This window comes from Hyaena hyaena, unplaced genomic scaffold, assembly GCF_003009895.1.
Source record: "Hyaena hyaena isolate Hyena2069 unplaced genomic scaffold, ASM300989v1 scaffold_1283, whole genome shotgun sequence".
Taxonomy (NCBI): Eukaryota; Metazoa; Chordata; class Mammalia; order Carnivora; family Hyaenidae; genus Hyaena; species Hyaena hyaena.
Window position 1 is genome coordinate 337,631 of NW_024081919.1, and position 21,406 is coordinate 359,036.

The 21,406-nt window shown below is 48.3% G+C and overlaps 1 protein-coding gene across 4 annotated transcripts in view; it reads right to left on the reverse strand.

Annotated features, from left to right (window-relative positions):
• The window catches only part of VPS13D (vacuolar protein sorting 13 homolog D), a 257,963-nt gene extending 237,899 nt beyond the window's left edge, over nucleotides 1-20,064 (reverse strand). For all 4 annotated transcript variants that reach the window (XM_039223152.1, XM_039223151.1, XM_039223154.1 and 1 more), the window contains exons 1-7: nucleotides 19,989-20,064; nucleotides 16,708-16,880; nucleotides 10,322-10,399; nucleotides 7,216-7,406; nucleotides 7,037-7,117; nucleotides 3,698-3,814; nucleotides 1,145-1,249 (exon numbers count right to left, since the gene is read on the reverse strand). In XM_039223152.1, coding sequence (XP_039079083.1) covers nucleotides 1,145-1,249; nucleotides 3,698-3,814; nucleotides 7,037-7,117; nucleotides 7,216-7,406; nucleotides 10,322-10,399; nucleotides 16,708-16,804 — 669 coding nt within the window. In that variant the 5' untranslated portion in view covers nucleotides 16,805-16,880; nucleotides 19,989-20,064. The remainder of the gene's footprint in view (nucleotides 1-1,144; nucleotides 1,250-3,697; nucleotides 3,815-7,036; nucleotides 7,118-7,215; nucleotides 7,407-10,321; nucleotides 10,400-16,707; nucleotides 16,881-19,988) is intronic.
• Between the last annotated feature and the right edge of the window lie 1,342 nt (nucleotides 20,065-21,406).

Consider the following 21,406-nt stretch of genomic DNA (forward strand, 5'->3'; position numbering starts at 1 on the left):
AAAAAAAAAAAAAAAAAAAAAGAATCAGATCTGGTGCTGGGCTGCCTGGGTGGCTTAGTCAGGTAAGCCTCTGACTTCAGCTCAGGTCATGATCTCGCGGTTCATGGGGTCGAGCCCTACATCGGGCTCTGTGCTGACAGCTCAGAGCCTGAAGTCTACCTCGGATTCTGTGTCTCCCTCTCTCTCTCTGTCCCTCTTCTGCTCACACTCTGTCTCTCTCTCTCAAAAATAAACATTTAAAAAAAATTTTTTTTTAAAAATCAGATCTGGTGCTTTGTTCACTTAAAACTTGACTGTCAAGGGGTGCCTGGGTTTAATGTATAACTGTCAGCCCAGATCATGTCAAGGTTCATGGGATCAAGGCCCACATCAGGCTCTGCTCTGGCAGCACATAGCCTGCTTGGGATTCTCTTTGCCCCTCCCCAGCCCACTCACTCTCTTTTATTCTCTCTCAAACTTTAAAAAATAATAATAACAGGGGCGCCTGGGTGGCTTAGTCGGTTAAGCGTCCGACTTTCGCTTAGGTCATGATCTCGCGGTTCGTGGGTTCGAGACCCGCGTCGGGCTCTGTGCTGACTGCCAGCTTAGAGCCTGGAGCCTGTTTCAGTCTGTGCCTCCCTCTCTCTCTGACCCTCCCCTGCTCACGCTGTCTCTCTCTCTCTCTCCTAGAAATAAAATAAAAAAAAAAAACATTAAAATAATAATAATAATAATAATAACAACAAAATCTGGATGTCAAAAAAACAAATAAAAAATAAAATAAAAATCTGGAGGTCAAGTTTGTGATGGTTTTAAGAAATACCTATAACATGTAAGATGCATACCGTGGAATACTGTGCAGTGGTCAGAAGCAATGAACTAGAAATAGAAACAGCAATCTTGATCGATCTTAAAAACACAGCATTAAGTGGAAAAAAAGAAATCTACAGTGCAATATAAATGTGAAACATACCCAAAACATACTGCTTATTGTGCAGAATGACATGCATACCAAGTACCTCAAGCAAACCCACTTGAGCACGGATGCGGAAGGAGGAAGAGCAGGATGGGATGGGGACCAGAGCCAAAGGGAACAAACAGCAACGTGGCAGGGACCCCGCACTCCAGTGCTCTGTTCCAATAAAGCCTTCTGCCAGAAGCGTACCTGTAACTCCACCTGAGGCAAATCCCCCAATAAAGTGCAATCGACATCCCAATAGATGCTAAACTCTGCCACATCTAGTTGCTTCTTCCGCATTAACTTCTGTACCTGGGGTGAAACAGGAAGAAAATAAGATGACTCTCTTCATTCACAAACTCCATGCATCTATTCAACAAACCACTTCTGAGGAAGCATATGCGCCAGGCACTGGGCAAGGTGTCGGGGATACAAACTGAATTAAAACACGAGTTTTGCTCTTACAGTGCTCAGAACCTAGCTAACTAGGATACAATCAGGCCACAGTATTAATCAAGCAGATGGAAGCAGAAGAACAGAGAAGATACTCTGAGGAAAGAAAAGCAGAAATGTCACCGGGTGAATGAGCATCAAAAGATGGGTATGTTTCCAGAACAGGGTGGTGCAGAAGGCAAGGATGAGGACACGTGTCAGAGGGCAGGGCCCGGCGTACAAAAGGCCTGATATCTTCAGAGGGTGGGGACAATGTGGGGGCAGCACACGGACACAGGCACGAACACACGTGGAGTGGGGCGGTAAGTGCTGACAATACCAGGTGTGCTGGGTTAAGAGGTTTCCCTGCCCCCCAAAATTCATGTCCTCCTGGAACCTGTGAATGGGACGTTATTTGGAAACAAGGTCCTTACCGACGTAATCAAATTAAAATGAGGCCACGCCAGATGAGAGTGGGCCCTAACGTAAGGACTGTTGTCCTCCTGAGAAGGGAAGGCAGACACACGGGGGAGGAAGACCACGCGAAGAAGGCAGGGACGGAGTGACGCGTCCATAAGCCACGGAACGCCGAGGGAACCATCAAAAGCACGCAGGGCAGTTTCTCCCACAGATCCTCCAGACGGGACCGACCCTGCAAACACCCTGATTCTGGACCTCAGGCCTCCAGGACTATAGAGAGTAAGTTTCTGTCGTTATAAGCTATTTTGTTCCTGGCCATTTGTTAAGGCAGCCCTAGAAAACAAGCACACTAGGAAAGGAAGCTGATGCCGCACTAAAGAGTTTAGACTTCACACGTGAGGAGCCACAGAGCCATGGAGGTTTTGAGGCAGGCGTGCACTGGGCTCAGGTGCATTTCAGAAACAGAACTCTGGCAAAGTCGCAGAGCACAGCTTCCCTCTTTGATGTGCTAGAGAAAGAGAGTCAGGAGAGGATCAAGAAAAGAGCAAGTTTAGAGGCTCCAGTTACATTTTAGAAATATCTGGCTAACCACCTGCAGCCTCAAGCAGCCACATGCATCTGCAGCCTCAAGCAGCCACATGCATCTGCACCAGCAGCCTGTACACATATTATCTTTTTTCTGTGAGGGCCATGATGTGGAAGAGACTGGGAAGCACTGGTTTAGAAACAAGCAAGGGCCCAGGACAGAAGAGGGTCACGGGACAGGATATTTTATTAGCCTGGACCAAAGTTTACAGGATCCTGAGGTTAGACAGCAGCCGTGAGGATGAGAGGAAGGAACGTATCTGAGACATTTTGCAAGGAAAACTGGCAGGATGCCATGAGCAGATGGATACAGAAGTTGAGGAATAAGAAGCGAGAGGAGGAGCCCGGGCTTCCAGAGATCAGGATAGCGGCTAAGAACACACGCTCTGGAGCAGGGATGGCAAACTTCGGCAAAGGCAGGAGAGTAAATATGAAGAAGCCTTCGTGGACCACAGACTTTTGGCTGTAACTCAGCCCTGCCCACTGGAGCACAAAAGCAGCTGTGGACATATGTAGATAACGGGTACGGCAGTGATCCGCTAATTCTTTACGGACAAATAACAGGGAGTCGGGAACTCTGCCCTTCAGTCCACAGTTTGCAAAGCCCCCGCTCTGCAGCTGGCCCACGTGGCTTCTGGACGTGGCTCTTCCACTCCTATCGCTATGTGCCTTAGCGTCTTCGGTTGTGTGCAGCTGACAGTGGTGGCAGAGAGCACTGGAAATCCAATGAGGTTAATCACGTGAAGCACTAAGAACGGTGCCTGGCATATAAAAGGGCTCAAAAGGGGTTAGTTTTATTTGTTTTAACATTCCATAACAGGCTAGAGAATAAAGGGGAAAAGCTGGTTTCAGGGAAACAAAATGGGCCAGTGGAACATAATGGGATAATTTGGGTGGTGACAAGCCTAGACCACCACAGAGGTGTCCCGCAGGTAAAGCCTATGAACCAGGCAGCCAGAAGGAAGTGGAGAGTGGAGTTCAAGATGTGCAAGGTATCAACACCCACTCCCAGGGGGTGGCCGAGTCTGTGACACAGAACAAGTTTACAAGGCGTGAGACCTCAGCTTCTTCGGACACAAAATCAAAGGGGCCACACCAGCGTGGAACGGATGAGCGAAATAACTAAAGGTCAGAGAAAATCAGCCATTTTCCTGTCTCAGTAACTTAATCCGTTGGCACAGACAAGAGGCATGCACAGCCGCCCAAGAACTTAGTGAGGAAGAACGCAGCCTCCTTTACATAACACGGAACGACAAAGGCAGAGCCCCAAGTTCCCCATAACCAGGGCTTTCTCCCTGGTTAGCAGGCACAGTTCATACTCACAGGCTCGTTCACAGCATTCTGCATGGACACATTCTTAATACAGATGCCAAATGCAAAAGGATGGGACGGATTGGTGATGCCATCTTCAAAGCGCAAATGGACATCTTGAATTTTTAACTGCAAGGGGGAGAAGAAAGGAAAACGCATTTTGACACGTGCTGCAGGTAGTCTCCAGGGAGACGTCCAACCACCCTTGAGCATTTAAATCAACTACAGCAGGCAGTTTATACAAACATTTACAGCACATTCACCATTCCAGAAGACTCCTGAAAGAAACATTCAAAGAAATACCATTGGATCTAGATAACTGGCCAGCCCTGTCTTACATACCTTAATCTTGCCCTGGCTCCCCACTCCTAGACTCAGGAACACGTGCGGGCTCAGGAGGGCACATACACTTCGCACTTACTTCCCCTTGCCCCGGCAGACGGGCTACAGAGAAGGCACTCTGCTTCAGTGAATTAAAAATCGTTAACAGAAAGTAAAAAAAACAACCCACAGGATGAGAGAAAATATTTGCTAATCACACATCTACTAAGGGACTAGAATCCAAAATATATAAGGTAGTCTTGCAACTCAACAGTAAACAAATAAAGCGAGGCACCTGAATGGCTCAGTCAACTGAGCATTCAACTCCTGATCTGGGTCCAGGTCATGATCCCACAGTCATGGGATCAAGTCCCACGTCCAGCTCTGCACTGAACATGGAGGCTGCTTAGTATTCTGTCTCTCTCCCCCTCTGCCTCTCTCCCCTGCACACACTCTCTCTTTCTCAAGAAAATAAAATTTAGAGGTTTTTTAATAATTAAAAAAACTTTTTAAAAAACAGTTTTTTAAATGGAAAAGGGATCTGGATAGACATTTCTCAAAAAAAAAAAAAAAGATATTCAAGCAGCCATAAGCACATGGAAAGATGTTCAACATTAGCCATTAAGGAAATGCAAGTCAAAACCACAGTGAGGTATCACTTCATACCCATTAGTATGGTTATTATCAAAAGACAGTCAATAACAAGGATTGAGGAGGATGCTGAGAAATTAAAATGTTCATTCATTCCTGGTGAAATTGTAAAATAGCACAGCCTCTTTGGAAAACAGTTTGTAAGTTCCTCAAAAAATTAAACATGGAGCTACCATATGACTCGACAATTCTACTAAGTATATGCTTAAGAAAACTGAAAACACATACGCACACCAAACCATCTACACAAATGTTTATACCAGCATTATTTATAATAGCTAAAAAGTGGAAACCACCCAAATGTCCATCGACTGACAAGCAGACAAACAAAATATAGTAAAGCCTGAACACCGCAAAAACCCTCGGTATGAATACTCCATTTGAATTCCTGCACTTTAAGGAGGTTTCTACCAGCTAAAGCTGCGTCCCTGGGACATTCCGGCCTCCTTCTGAGTTCCTGTCTGGAAAAGCTCAGGGCTGTTTGTTCCAGGCAACGCCTGACAATAGGTCCCTGACCTCCCTTTCTTAATAGCACTGACCCAAAAGGGCTTACAATTGGGAACGCTTCCTCTCTCCCTAGGAGATGTGTTTCTATCTCCTACCATCAAGGACATGAAAGCCGTTCCCCTGAAATGTAATCATCGGCAAGGACAGGCCCTGTGTCGCAGTCTCTGTGAGGGCACAGAAGCCCAGCCAGCAGATACAACTGGCCTTATCACATTGACACTGACCCTGTAATTGCTCACCTGAGCCCTCCCCCACACAGATCCCACCTCACTCTCCCTTTAAAAGGCCCCATCATCTCTGTGCAAACTGGACCAGAGCTCTGCTCTCACCACTTCTGTCAGGAGTTACTGAATAAAATCTGTTTTCACTGCTTTAACTAACACCCAACTTTATCGTTGACAATCCATACCCGGGAATACTTTATTCAGTCTTAAAAAGGAATAAAGTACTGGTAAATGCCACAACATGCGTGAACCTTGAAAGTATTATGCTAAGTGTAAGAAGCCAGACACAAAAGGCCACGTGGTGTACGATCCATGGATATGAAATATCCAAACCAGGCAGTTTCCATAAAGAAGGTAGATTAGCAGTTGCAGGGGGCTAGAGGGAGAAAAAAAATGGGAGTAGCTACTAAGTGGGTATGGAGTTTCTTTTTGGGGTCATGAAACTGTTCTGGAATTAGAGAGTGGTAATCTAGGCACTTTGTAAATACACTAAAAAGCACCAGAGGGCACGTGTTAAAAGTAGGAACTTCATGGGCCGCCTGGGTGGCTCAGTCAATTAAGCGTCCAACTTCAGCTGGGGTCATGACCTCACACGGTTCGTGAGTTCAAGCCCCGCATTGGGCTCTATGCTGACATCTCAGAGCTTGGAGCTTGCTTTGGATTCTGTGTCTTCCTCCCTCTCTCTCTCTCTCTGCCCCTTCCCTGCTTGTCCGCTGTCTGTCAAAAATAAATATCAAAAAAAATTTAAAGTATGAAATTTATGGGATGTTAACTAAATCTCAATAAAGCTATTATTAAAAATAAAAATGAGGACTTATTTAAAATTAATGAAAGCTAAAACAATTTAAAAATACAACTGCCTGAAACAATTCAAAGCACTCACCTCAAATGTACCAACCTCTTTGTCAATGTTCTGACATTATGAAACCAACAACCTCAGACTGCATTTCAGGGGGAAGTGGTGTACCCTGAAACCATTTTGACCTGTGTCACCTTGGCAACACAAGAAAACCCCGGATGTAGTAACAGATACAGGCTCACACTTAGCCATTCATGAAAATCAGCATGGACCCTGATCTTGTTTTTGAGACAAAACCAAACTGTAATTCAAGCAGAAAATGTGGCCAGCAGCCCGAGCACCGTAACTCATCAACCTGCCACCAGACACGTCAGCGAGAGAGGAAACACCCCAGTGGGCTGTTCGCAATTCACTACGTCACTTGCTAAAAACCACACATTCGACTTCTCTCATTGTACAGATGAAGACACGGAGACCAGAGAGGTTAAGTGATTTGCCCTGAACAAATCAGTTATGAAGGTTCAGGTGACCCGGCTTCTTAGGAGATACATCCTGTAGCAAGGAAGCCCAACACCCAAGAACAAAGTGAAGTGCAAGGTGAGTGAAAATGAAACTCCTACTGGCATGAGCCGGAGTGAGAAAAATCTGTGTCTGCCCAGGGCTGGAGACTTGCTTTTCAGGTTCTCCCTCTGGCGCTGCCTGTAAAAGGGCACACCTGAGCAGCAAGCCTGGCTCCACACACCCTGCATCGGTTAGACCCACGAGAAACCAGGTTCTAAGGAGTGAAACACACGTAGGCTTGAGAAGTCCCTGTCGTGTTCATACTTCATAAAAGTCAGTAGAACTTACTTCGATATTCTCCACAATTCTTGTAACCACTGAGGCAGTGACCGAATACCAGTAGGACTCCCCCTTCCGCTGGCGTTCATTCTAGAAAGGAAAGAGCCGGGGTTAGCTGAATGCCACGCTCTGCTCCTGTGGTGTGCCTCACCGCAGCTGGTCTGGTGCTCGAGGGGGATGTGCCTTGCCTTCCATCTGTCCTCCAGGGCTTGAAGAAGCGCCTTCTTGCGCTCCGTCTCCAAGAGCTTCTCCTTCTCATCATCGAAATCCTCTAGTTTTTCAGGGGCTCCGATTAAATGAAGGCTGGAGATGGAGATCACCCAAGGGTCCACGTGGGGGCGATAAAAGGGAATCTGAAGAGTTACCTTCCCAATCAAGCCTGGGAAAAGGAAAGTCTCGTCAAATGCCAATACTCAGGGTTAGTTCTTTCTAGTCTTCTGTAGTCTTGTCCTTCTCTGAAGAAGTATTAGCACTTTTACCATGTACTTTTGCATCTAAGACACCTGGCAGCAGGTTCTCGTACATGGGAGACACAAGCCAGTATGCTGACATCTGTGAGAACGGGGCCCAATGTGAGAACAGGGCCCAATAAACTAGAAGATGGAAAAGGTGCAGTGTGACTTGCGACCCTATTGAACACCACACCTCTCCTCTGCTAAGTGCCTCTTACCCCAGCGAAACTACATCTTAAACTACCTTGGGGTGTCTCTCTCCCCACAGCACCTGCACAAGCCCGTGAGCACGGAACTCATTTCTTGTTCATTATTAGCTGGCTGGATAAGAAGCACTTCTCAGGAGCTGCTGGGCTTACGGTACGTCCGGTCTCCACCACACCGACTGCAGCGTGGGCGACCCTGCAGTCGGCACTCTGGTGAGAATAAATTCTGATCCTTCAGGAAAACCCGGGCTGATGCGAAGCTAAATGGCCTGCTAGGACCGTGACAGGACTTCCAAGGTCCCACCAATTCTAGCCGAGCTTCCTAGGATACAGGCCTTCTTTAAAGACAATTAGTAAAAGGCAAGTCGCCACTAAGGAACAGTGCGTAAGAATATCTGAACTAGGGGCGCCAGGGGGCTCAGTCGGTTGTGTCCGACTCTTGGTTTCGGCTCAGGTGAGTTGGAGCCCTGCGTTGGGCTCTGTGCTGGTGGTGTGGAGCCTGCTTGGGATTCTCTCTCTGCCCCTCCTGCACTCTCTCTCTCTCTCAAAATAAATAAATAAACTTAAAAAAAAATTATCTAAACTGTCCTAATGGCTCTCTCAAAGATCCACACGGTCCAACTAATATCCTATCTCTGAGAGAAACAGATATTATCAGAGAGTGATATTTCCCTCTAAGATCTAGAATTCAAGTAGGATTGATCTGTTAAAGATAAAAGAATATCATGAACACCAAGTGATTGTGTAATCCAGTAACAACTTAAGAAATGTGACAACAAATAATGAAAAACATTTTAATTTGGATTGCATCTAGAAAAATGAAAGTAAGTTTTTGTTTTGGTTTTTTTGGGGGGTGGGCTTTACTGGGGGCTCTGGTATTTTTTTTAAGTAGGCTCCACACCCAACATGGGGCTTGAACTCACGACCCCAAGATCAAGAGTCACATGCTCTACTGACTGAACCAGCCAGGCGCCCCGACAGTAAGTTCTGTGTATTTAATGGTTAATATTTTAACTGAAACCATATACCAATCTTCACCACAGAGTTTAACAATGATTATAGCGTGCAGTTGCAATTTTAACCTAAATTAACTGGGGGAAGAGGCATATTTGATAGATGACAAGCAAAAGATAACTTCTGTTACATTGCACTTAATTTTTGCAGAACAAGTACAAACAGGATCATTTTTGCAAAAAATAAGAGAAAACGTCCAAGAGCCTCTCTGAATCCTTCTGATATTCAGATAACAACTCTTTTGGAAACACCCACAGTATCATCATCCCTGAGTGTCTTCCAGGTTCCAGGCCTTAGCCTTATGACTCTGGCAGTTCACCCATCACTTGAACTGACCTCAAGAAAGTCTAAGTCATTTGCAAGATTTCTATCCTATTTCACCTAGCAACTGATCTGTGTTGTGCCTGAATTTTATTTTAATAGAAGGATCCAAAAATAAGGAAAAGAATGACATCAACCGGCTATTATTGAATGATGAGGGGTGTCTGAACAGGGACTAATTTTATACATGGTCATTTAACAAAGAATGTTGTTGTGTTTTGTTTTGTTTTTAAGATTTTATTTTTAAGGGGCACCTGGGTGGCTCAATCAGTTGAGCATCCGGTTCTTGGTTTCAGCTCAGATCATGATCTCACAATGCATGGGTTCAAGACCCACGTCACACTCCATGCTGACAGTGCAGAGCCTACTTACAAGCCTACTCACACGCTCCAAATGAGCCGGCCAGGCGCCCTAAGAAGTAACATTTTTACTCCATGACCACTCTTGTTTCCTTACCAAACCCAGTAACTGCAGGACTCCCATAATAACTGCAAAAAAAATCTGTTGAGTACGCCAGGCATTGTTCTGAGTAATTTTAATGCATTAACTCCTGTGTTCTTCTCCACAACTCTCTGATGTAGGTACAACGATCATTGTCTCATCTTGAAGACTGAGAGGCGCACAGAGTGGTGAAGGAACTTCCACAAGGTCATGCAGCCAGAGAATGGCAGATATGGACTATACACCCAAGCACACTGTTCCAGAGCCCGCCTTCCATTCAGTAAACTGTCTCTCAGTAATATAAAGAATCTTCCAAAAATAAGAACTCCCTGCATCTAGAACAGAAGTTCTTCCAGAAACATAAGAATCACCTGGGGTGCTTATTAAAAAGGTAGCTTCAGGGTTGCCTGGGTGGTTCAGTCAGTTAAGCGTCTGGCTTTGGCTCAGGTTATGATCTCATGGTTCGTGGGTTCAAGCCCCGCATTGAGCTCTGTGCTGACAGCCAGGTCAGAGCCTGGAGCCTGTTTCGGATTCTGTGTCTCCCTCTCTCTCTGACCCTCACGCTGTCTCTCTCTCAGAAATAAATAAAACATTAAAAAAAAATTTTTTTTTTAAATGCAGCTTCAGTGACACTCCCCTGCCAATTCTGACTCGATGGGCCTGGGGAACACCTGACCTCCCAACCACCATCCAAGGTCATCCTGACAGACAAGGCCACCCTTTAGGACTGATCTGCAGTCTATACTTCCTATCCTGCCTCTTCCTGCTCAAGCAGAGCCAAACTCAAGGGCTCTCAGTCTTCATATGCCAAGCAGTCTAAGACTCAAAACTGCCTCCCTCCGCTCTAGAGGTCCGCATACCCGCTTTGACTTCAAACGGTAATTCCAGCTCTTTCAAGGCATCTTTCTTCAATGGCAAGTTTTCCAACTCAACAGCACCTAAGAAACAAAAACAACATCATAAAGGGTTCGCCCAGCAAATGCAGCAGGAGCCTACTGTGTGCAAATCATTGCAGGTTAGAGGGAAAGTTTTACACCTCCACCCAGCTATAAAAAGCCAGGAGTAGCACCAGACCAGCCTATGTATGCACTATATCTGCACCCATTTCCTGACCATCCCCCTCTGACAGCCGAAGCCTGCCTGCAGATGAAGGGTTTGGCCTGGGATCTTTTTCTATAATAAGCCAGATAGTAAATATCTCAAGCTTTATGGTATCTGTTGTATATTCTCTGTTTTGTTTTGTTTCACAAGCCTTTAAAAATATAAAAGCCATTCTCAGTTTGGACTTGGCCAGCTGGCTAGGTTGCAGACCCCGAGTTTAGAGGCACGTTCATCAGAGAACCATTAACATCTGAATCACCTGGGAAGACATGCAGGCTCCTGGGCCCCCTGCCCAGACATCTCTGGGATTAAAACCCAGAAATGTGTGATTTTTAACACGCTCCTGCAAACCTTCCCCACCCCCCACCCCAACAAATGGGTATACTGCACACCACATCTGAGCGGCCCCGAGTTAAACACAGTTGGTCATCAAAAGGAATTGCAGGCTCCCTTCTGGAGAGAGCAGCTCTGCATGTTGTCCTCCGTGTCTCCACCTGCAGGCTTAATTACCCGTCAAAAGCAAAGAACAAACCACTGCCGAAGGCCCTTTGCAGACCCAGCTTTACAGGACTTAAACCTGGAGGTACAAGATGTCTCTGAAGCCGAGGCCCAGTCAAGAGGGAGCGGCTGATCCCTTGCTCTCCCGGGGGTGGAAGGCATGCGTCCACGCTGACCTACCCCTCTTCAGTCTGTAGTAGGCACTGAGCTGGCCCTAGGCAATGTTAAAAGAGAAGGCAGGGGGGGCGCCTGGGTGGCTTAGTCGGTTAAGCGTCCGACTTTCGCTTAGGTCATGATCTCGTGGTTCGTGGGTTCGAGCCCCGCGTCAGGCTCTGTGCTGACTGCCAGCTCAGAGCCTGGAGCCTGTTTCAGTCTGTGACTCCCTCTCTCTCTGACCCTCCCCTGATCACGCTGTCTCTCTCTCATAGAAATAAATAAAAAAAAAAAAAAAAAAAAGAGAAGGCAGGGTCCCAGCCTACAGGGCAGAGACGCGTATCACCCTACAGAACTGTCTGTGCGACCTCAGGCCCTTGCTGAGAAGAAGGAATACAGAGGACAACCACCCAGCAACCATTAACTGGTACGAGAACTCAGAAGAAAGGCAAGCAAGCCAAAGACAAATGAATACAAGAAACAATTATTTTTTCCTTTAAATGACTGTTCAGGATTTGGGGGTAACTGGCTTCTAAAGAAGTATTCAAATCTAGCAACTAGGCAGATGCTGAGCAAAGGCAGGCAGCTTATGTTTCAGACTTTCACAGAAACATGTGTCTATGTGGGTCCCCACATAGCTTAAAGGTCAACCAAAGAGCTGGGGCACCTGGGTGGCTCAGTCAGTTAGGCGGCTCAGGTCATGATCTCATGGTTCGTGGGATGGAGCCCCAGGTCAGGCTGAGCTCAGAGTGCAGAGCCTGCTTGGGATTCTCTCCCCCAGACCCCACCCCCATCCCTCCCTTGCCTCTCTCTTTCCCTCTCTCTTTCCCTCTCTCTCTCCTCTCTCTCTCTCTCTCTCTCTCACACACACACACACACACAGACACACACACACTAAATAAATAAATAAATAAATAAATTTAAAATAAAGACTAACCACAAGGAGAAGTTAACCCCAGAGAGCCCAGATACAACCCTATATCCACATTTGGGGAGTAAACGATCACGGGGTGGGGGGGAACATGAAACATGTTCCTCAACAGTTGCAACTGACTTAAAGGCAGAAAGTGTATCATTTCTCCTTCTTCTGAAGAGCATCATTTGCAATTTGAATCATTCGCCCTATTTTTCAATACCCGAATCTGTCACAAAGGCAGGCGGCACTAGGTCTCCTTGGCTGCTGTCCACCTGAGGAAAGCAGAAGTTGTTGTAGGCAGTCTGCGCCGTGAAACATTAAAGTGCAGAGTGCAGAAGAGGTGGTCAAGGAAGGAGAAGAAACCGAGGAAAGGACGAGAAGAAAGGGCCGCCCACGCGAGTCAAAAACAAAGGAATCAGGCAAAAGCGTGGTGGCGGCAGCTCCAGTCGGAAGGCTCTCTGACTCCCCACCCACTCAAATGTGCACCCACAACTGGTCTTGCTGGGAAAGGTCCCTCTAGGGACCCAGAGGAGGTGAGCACTTTATAAATGACAGCGCTGTTCGCTTATTTCCGGGCAGATAATGCGCAGGCTTATTCCTGGATGTCTCATCCAAAAACTCCTCAGCTTAGTTAGCCTACCAAGAAACGGAGTCCCTAGAACTGGGGTAAAGCTACGGGCCGGCTGCTTCTCAGTCACCACTGCTGGCTACTGAATTCTCCTCCCTCGGCTATGTGTTACTTAAAAACCCAGCCTGAATAGGGCACCTGGGTGACCTAGTCGGTTAAGCGTCTGACTTCAGCCTAGGTCATGATCTCTCCATCCTGGAGTTCAAACCCCATATTGGGCTCTGTGCTGACCGCTCAGACCCTGTTTCAGATTCTGTCTCCCTCTTTCTCTCTGTCTGCCTCTCCCCTGCTCACACACTCCCTCTCTCAAAAATAAATAAACATTAAAAAGTTAAAAAAAAAAAAAAAAAAGCCAGCCTGAGGTTCAGGGCTTATAAAAACAAAAAAGGAGGGGAGCCCAAGTGCTGGGTCACAGAGATACACCCAGAGCCCGAAGTCCCAGGCCCCTGGCTTGACACCAGCAGCTGCTGTCTCCTGGCCCCAAACCATCCCAAATACAACCCGTGAGCTTTCCGAGCGTTCTGTCTCCCGCCTGTGCTCAGGCCTGTGCTCACGAGCTGCAAGCCACCCGCAGCGTCGGGACCCACCCCGCACCGCCTACGGAAATCCCCGCAGTGCTGCTGCCCAGGGTCCTGCGACCAGGATGGACGATGCCCCCGCGGCACCCACCGCACTGTGCCCAGGGCTCCACTGTTACTACGCACTGCCTTGTGTTGCTGCGTCGTTTCTTTTTTTTTTTTTTTCTTAAATATTTTTATTTCTAGGAGAGAGAGAGAGAGATGGAGCGAGCGTGAGCAGGGGAGGGTCAGAGAGGGAGTCACAGACTGAAACAGGCTCCAGGCTCTGAGCTGGCCGTCAGCACAGAGCCCGACGCGGGGCTCGAACCCACAAACCGCGAGATCATGACCTAAGCGAAAGTCGGACACTTAACCGACTAAGCCACCCAGGCGCCCCTTGCGTCGTTTCTGTCTCTCCAGCAGGGTAACAGGTGTCCCAGGGCAAGGACGACACAGGTGGAATAACGACAATGGGAAGGGCAGGGAGCACCGAGTGAGGGGTGGCTGGTGCCAAGCACTTGCTGTGCATCACCTCATCCAGTCGGCACAACAGCCTGAGGAAACGCTCTTATTTTCTCCATTTCAACGTGAGGGACGCTAGGCTTAGGAAAAAGCAGCCTGCCGAAACGTCTCCGAGCTGCCAGGCGGCGGTGTTGGGGTCCGCACCTGATCTCAGCAGGCCAGAGGCATGGGGGGGGTGAACACGAGGCCTAAGTAACCTGCTCACAGTCACAAGGAGCATGTAAGTGGGGAGACCACGCCCAGCCCCTAGGCCTGAGCGCCAAGTACGTTCTCCTGCTCCCCCCACTCTGTATCACCCCAGAGCACAGAGGCGGACCCAAAGCAGGCCCACCATGATGTCTGCTGAGTGACTAAACGAATAGAATCTTATACAAATTCTCTCTTTCAGCTACTTGTACGCTATTTTACATCTGTATTACTTTTAGTATGGGTGCACTATCCACCCCTGAAGTCCAACCCACGCCAACCGTATGCTGATGGTCGTGACCATGGAGGATGATGGGAACTAACATCGACTGAGGGCCCGCTGTATGCCACGAATGGGTCTAAGCTATTTGACCTACATTAATGTGTCTAGTCCTCAGAACCTTACCAGACCATTAATATTCTCTCCAATTCGTGGACAGGAAGAATTTGAGAATTCATGAAGAACTGGAATAAGTTGCCCAAGTTACTGGTAAATGGAGGAAATGGGATTCAAAACCAGCCCGGCTATAAAATCCATACTCTTGATCACTATTTCCATCTCCCTGGCACCTCCCAAAGCATCTCACACACCAAATATCTCTGGATGGAGTGAAATAACATCCCTATTCCTATACCGCACCCCCTGCCTCCAAACACTGCTTTAACTAGAACTGCGACACTCCGACACTTTCGCAGAGATGTGCTTTGAATCCCTAAGGATGGGGCACCACACTAACACTGGTTAGGAAAGAAAAAGTATTTTTCTATTCTGCATAGAGGACATTTTTAAATAGGAAACAAGCATAGAAAGGCAGTTTGAAGCAGCAGAGAGATACACACAGTTGTCACTATAAGATACATTCTAAAACGGTGACTAGAAATCTGTTATTAGTAGAGACTCCATGATACAGCAGATACCACAAATTTCTATTCCTTCATTTCTTCAGCAAACATCCTCTTACCACATCACCTTGAAAGAGCTGGCTCTCTCATTAGCAAGGTTACGGTCTGCAGTTCCCTCTCTCTGCCCCATTTCCTGCCCTGTGCAACCTGGCTGGCTTCACGGCATGGACGAGAACTTCAGTAAGTGACCAAAGAGGTGAACTTGACCCTGCTCTTGCACTTTGAACACATCCTCTTCCCTGACAGACTAGTCACTTTCACCTTGCACTTAGCAGCTCCCTGCTAAGGACAGGGAGGAAAAGGTCAGGACAGAAGTTAAAGATTAAGAAAAAACCTACTTCAGTTTCCACTGAGAGGGAGGGAGCAGGAGGGGCTCCCCACAGCCTGTCACTGCCAAAATCCTTTCACTGGTTCAGATGGGTCAGGGACACCTGGAAAGCACTACCTCTGACGACAGGTGAACCACTGGCACCCTATTCTCAGACGCCACCACACTGTGTACTGCTGCCATCTCCGCCGACCTGTCCTGGTCCGCTGGCCAAAACCCACACCCCCAGGAAGGGGAGCTCTCTGCCGTATTTGAGATCTTTCCCACTTTCTATGATGCTACATGATTGCAGACTGACTTTTTCTCCTTTCTCTAGATTTGTTCAACTGTTCCATTTTGAGTTGAGCAAAGAGAACTTAAATTAAAACAAGGAGAAGGGGAGGGGCGCCTGATGGGTCAGGTTCATGAGTTCGAGCCCCGCATCAGGCCCGCTGCTGTCAGTGCAGAGCCTACTTGGGATTCTCTGTCCCCTTCTCTCTCTGCCCCTCCCCTGCTCATGCTCTCTCAACAATAAATTTTAAAAATATTTAAGAAAAAACAAAGAAGGGGAAAAAGAGTTTTCGAACTCTCACACCAGATCTCTGGACTGCATTAAATCATGTACAGGCATGTACCGAGGATAGGCCTATAAAGGCTAAAATGTCTCCAGCTTTACAGTACTTTATTACTAGGCAAGACAAGACCTCAGAAATTCTGTCGAAGACTCCACAGTAACATATTTTAAAACTCCAACTCAGTATCTATTACACGCCAGCAGGAAAAGAGCTTTAAATGTCATTCCATTTGATCCTTACAGCAACACTGGAGAGGTGTATTACCCATTTGTTCTCAGGAAACCAAGGCTCAGAATTTTAATGACTTGTTCACATGGATAATACATAACACAACAGGATTTGAAGCCAAAGCCAATGCCATTGTCACTACATGGCTAACTCCATAAAGTTTCATAAAGCTATATTGGGATTGGGGCACCTGGGTGGCTCAGTCGGTTGAATGTCCGACTTTGGCTCAGGTCATGATCTCATGGTTCTTGGGTTCAAGCCCAGCTGTCAGGCTGTGTGCTGACAGCTCAGAGCCTGCAGCCTGCCTTGGATTCTATGTCTCCCTCTCTCTCTCCTCCTCCCCTACTCTCTCTCTCTCTCTCTGAAATGAATAAACATTAAAAAAAATGTTTTAAGTTAACTGGGACAAAGCAGAGTCTCCAGCAATACAGTCTTTTTTTTTTTTTTTTTTTAATATTTAATAGTTCCCTAAAATCTATACCAATACAGCTACATAAATTACCCTGTAATAATAATCAGTGTCATACAGGAGAACACATTTCCTTTAACACATATTTAGTACAAAGCCATCTGGGCAATATGTTTTATTATTGTTGGTACAACAGAAAGAATATAAAAAAAACAGAAATGCCATCTGCAAAGGCATACTTTACCAAGAAGAGATACACTTACCTTTCAGAAGTGCAACAGAGAGCTGATCGGTGTTCAGGTTATTGACGTATTTCCCCAGATAGGTATTGAGAACCCAGGCTACAAGGCCCTCCAACATGACTATATCCTCAAGACAAGGTGTTTAAAAATCATGGATCACTCTTTATTTCTCTCTCTCATGGTCATAGAAGAATCTATGAAGGAAATAAAAAAGGAAATCAACAGAGCGCAAAGCCCAGATTTAAGGGGGAAAAAGGGGTAACAAGCACTTGCAAGATGCCCTGTTGGCCAAGGGCCAAACCAACCCATCCACATGCTGACAGTGACAAGGGAAAGTCACTTACAAACTTACCAAAAAATACCCAGAACTCCCAGTTGTCTGTCTTTTTCAGGTAACTGATCATTAAACTGCTCGCCTTTAGGAATTCACCGGGGAACCAGACTGTCCTGGTCAGCAATTCTCATCCAAGTGCAATTAGGCAATGTCCAGAGACATTTTTAATTGTGGTGATGGGGAGGGGGGGCGGGGGGTGCTGTTGGGATCTTGTGAATAGAGACTATAGAAGCACCTAAACATCCTACAACACACAAGACTGCTCCCCCACAGCAAAGAATTATCCAGCCCAAATGTCAACAGTGCTGGGCTTGAAGAACCCTGTCCTAGATGAAGGCAAAGATGCCCTGAGAGATTTCAATGAACTTCACATTTGGCAGTGATCCTCTGTAAGCCTTCCCTAATGCCATGTTGCAAATTTGTTCATCAGGATCATTCATAAAATAATATAAACGAAAGGGAGAACGTGAAGATGCTGGAACTGCATTACAGGAACCGAGACAGAAGCCTGGGTTGCTGATACAATGAACTATCTTAGTAACACAAGCACAAGAAACCCTCTAGTGCCAGCTACTGTATTTACATTCGGAACTGCACTACTACTACCCACGGATGACTGTGTTTATTACTATTACAAAACAATATACAGGTTACTTTTAGTACTACTAAAAGTTAATATAACGGAACTTGAGACATAAAAGGTCTTTTTTAATGTTTACTCATTTTTGAGAGAGAGAGAGAGTGCAGGGGAGGGGCAGAGAAAGGAGGAGACACAGAATCGGAAGCAGGCTCCAGGCTCTGAGCCGTCAGTATAGAGCCCAGTGTGGGGGTCAAACTCACTAACCGTGAGTGAGATTACAACCTGAGCCGAAGTAGGATGCTTAACCTACTGAGCCATCCAGGCGCCCCAAGACATAAAAGTTTAAAATGGGTTCCAAAATCACTCAGCTAGTAGATCCCAATTAGAACTGCAAGTTCCAAATCTTGCTGAGAGCCAAACATCAGACACCAGCCCACCAAGCTGGATGCTCCAGGTTTGCTATGACATGTGTCCTACTTGGAACCAGCCCTTTCAGGATCCTTTCCAGGCACTGTGCCCCACCCGCGGTGATTCATCTTAGCACCAGAAGATAGGCTTATCCCGAATGAAAAGGCTACCACCCAGCAAAGTCCCCAAGCACAAGCCCCTGTAAGGCCCTGTATGAGTTTACTCAACCTCCAGGAAAGACCGACTTTTATTTGTCAACAGTGTCTTTCTCTTCCCACACGATTAATTTTTATTTGCCATCGGTGACAGTAAAAATAAACTAGGAACTAAAGAGCATCTGATGAAACACTAGTTTCTTTCCAGAGATTTTTTTAAGCCATATTTTGTGTAAAACTAAGAACTTCCTAGAGATCATCGGCTACGTGAATTGAAAAGAAGAGGTTACGAGAACAAATTCTTTACAAGAAGAAATGTTTAGCAGTCTGGCTAAAAAAAAAAATTCCTTTATTATAACTTTAAACAAGTAAATCTGTGAAAACAAAACGTAAACCTGACAGGCCTAGCCTTACTATGTATACTCCAAACACACTTAGGCAAGGCACCAAAATCTGAAGTTACTGCCAGTGACCCTTAAAATGCCAACAAACTCACTAGGAAGAGCCAAATACAAACGCTCTCCCAGGAGAGGGAATCAGGCCCTTCTCTATCCCATCCCACCCCTGACTCCCGCCCCCCAAGGTGGAAGAAGGCAAAACACAGATTACCAAAAAGATGGGGCGAGAAGCATCGTAAAATGCCCTGGTCAGTCAATTAAGTCTCAAGCCAGAAAGCATCTATTAGCGCCGCTAAGGATCTAGACCAGGCTGGAAGCCACTTCAAGGATTCCCTTAAGGAATCCGGTGTCAGGAAGGGCCGCCAGGCTGGCTAGACTTCCAAACTGTCTCTACGCTCCGGTCAACCAGGGTTTCCAGGCAGCCGCCCGGCACTAACTCCCACCTGACCTCCCCTAATCGGCGGGGCAGGTGACACTGGGGATCCGGGCTCGGCCCACAGGCGGACCGACAGCCGGGCGTGACCTTGAGCCAGGCCCCTCCCTCGGGGGGCGGCCAAAGCCGGGAATGGCACAGGCACCCGGGCGCTCCTCGCGAGCTGGCCGGGCCTGAGTGCCGCGGACTCCGAGGAGCTGTGAAAAAAGAAGAGGGGGCAGGTGCCAGGCTCCGGGCCCCACAGAAATGGGGCTGCCCTTGAAGACGAGGGTCCCGCAGCCCTTCTTCCACCCCGTGGGCTCTCCAGGGGACGGAGACTCCACCTCCCAGACGACCGCCGGAGGCAACGGCGCCCGGAGCCTGGGGTCCCGCACCTGGGAAGCGGGATTCAGCCAGGGTGTGACCCCGGGGAGCGGGGGTAAAGACTGGTCAGAGGCCTGACGTCCCCATCCCACAGCGCGACCCCGGAGGGTGGGTGGTTAAAACACTCTGGAGAACTGACGGCCGCCCCGTTTGGGGGCGTGAGGTACGGGGGCCCGCGCACTGGGGGCCCACATGGGGACTGCCGCTCAGGCGGGGAGACGCGGGCTGACACCGCCCCCAATCCCAGGGCACCAGGCTGCCGCGACTCTGGAAAGGGTGCCGGGTCCGGCGGCGATTCTTACTCCCAGGACCAGGACGCCGGGGACCCAGGAAGCTCGGGCAGCCCCAAGCCTGTCTGCCCCTGGGGTGCCCGCGGTGGCTGGGACGCAGGTGTCCCCCGAGAAGGCGGCGGGCTCGGGGCCGGCGGGAGCGCGGACGCCCCAAGGCCCCCGGAGGAGCTCAGGCGGCGGGAGGGCCGGACGCCGGGCTCCCCGGGCTCGCAGCGGCGCGCTCCCCGCGGGCGGGCCCCGGCCCCGGGTCCGAAGCTGGGTCGGGGCGGCCGACAGCGGGCCCGCGCCCGCCTGCAGTCCCCGGCCCTGCCCGCCGCCCCCCTCTCGGCCTCCGCCGGTACCTGTCGGTGTCCCGGGCCGCCCGCCCGGCCCGGCACTGCGCGGCGCTTCCTCACCCGGCTCCTCAATGGCGCTGGCCAGCGGCGCTCCGGCCCGCCCCGACCCGACCAATCGAGCGGGCGACGCGCCGGCGCCTGGCCAGCCGAGCGCCGAGTCATCGAGGAGGCGCCCCCTGGCGCCCGGGCGGCCGCCGGCGGGATCGCGCCGCCGGAGCGGGAGAAGCGCCCAGTGAGCCCCATCTTACAAGGAGGAAACCGAGTCCCCCAGGAGGGCGCGGCCGCAAATTCGTCCGGCTCCGCCAGTGTCGGAACGCAGGATTCTGCCTCCTACAACGCCCCGCCTTCCATCTGGCGCACCCACAGCGGGTGCTCCACTCAGCAGCCGCAGGGGTCCGCTAAAACGCGATTCAGACCAAGCCACTTCCTTGCTTAAAACGGCTCCCCTCTTACACTTCCATTAAAATCCAACTCCTTCGGCGCCTGGGTGGCTCAGTTGGTTAAGCATCGGACTTCTGCTCAGGTCATGATCTCGCAGTTCACGGGTTCCCCTGGAGCCTGCTTTGGATTCTGTCTCTCTCTCTCTCTCTCTCTCTCTGTCCCTCCCTGCTCGCACGCTGTCTCTCTTCCTCTCAAAAATAAATAAACATTAAAAACAATTTTTTAGGGGCGCCTGGGTGGCTCAGTTGGTTAAGCGTCTGACTTCGGCTCAGGTCATGATCTCACAGTTCGTGGGTTCGAGCCCCGCATCAGGCTCTGTGCTGACAGCTCAGGGCCTGGAGCCTGCTTCAGATTCTGTGTCTCCCTCTCTTTCTCTGACCCTCCCCTGCTCACACTGTCTCTCTCTCTCTCTCTGTGAAATAAATTAAAAAAAAAAAAACATTAAAAAATAAAACAAAATTCTTAAAAAAAAAAACAATTTTTTAAACAAAATCCATGTCCTTACGGAGGCGACACCAAGATCCTACTGGATTTGGTCCATTCCTATTTCTGCCGCTCTTTCCCTGTCTCACTCAGCCTTCAGTTCCCGCCCCAGGACCTTTGCATTTGCCATTCCCTCTACTTAGGATGCTTCTCCCTTAAATTCCTGCTGTCCAGTAGAAATATTATGCAAGCCACACATACAGGCCACATCATAATTTCTCTAATTTACTACTTGGTACATTTTTAAAAAGGAAAAGGTGAAAATAATAAAGTATTTCATTTCATTCAATACGTCCAAAATATGATCATCTCAATCTGTAGCCAACAGAAAAATGAATTATGAGATATGGTAGGGATTTTGTACAGTAAGATTTTGAAATTTGGTGTGTATTTTACACTTCCGGCACGTCTGAATACAAACCAGCCACAGTTCCAGTGCTCAATAGCCTTATGTGGCTGGTGGCTCCAGAGCACCTTTGGGTAGTCCTAGAGCCAATCCC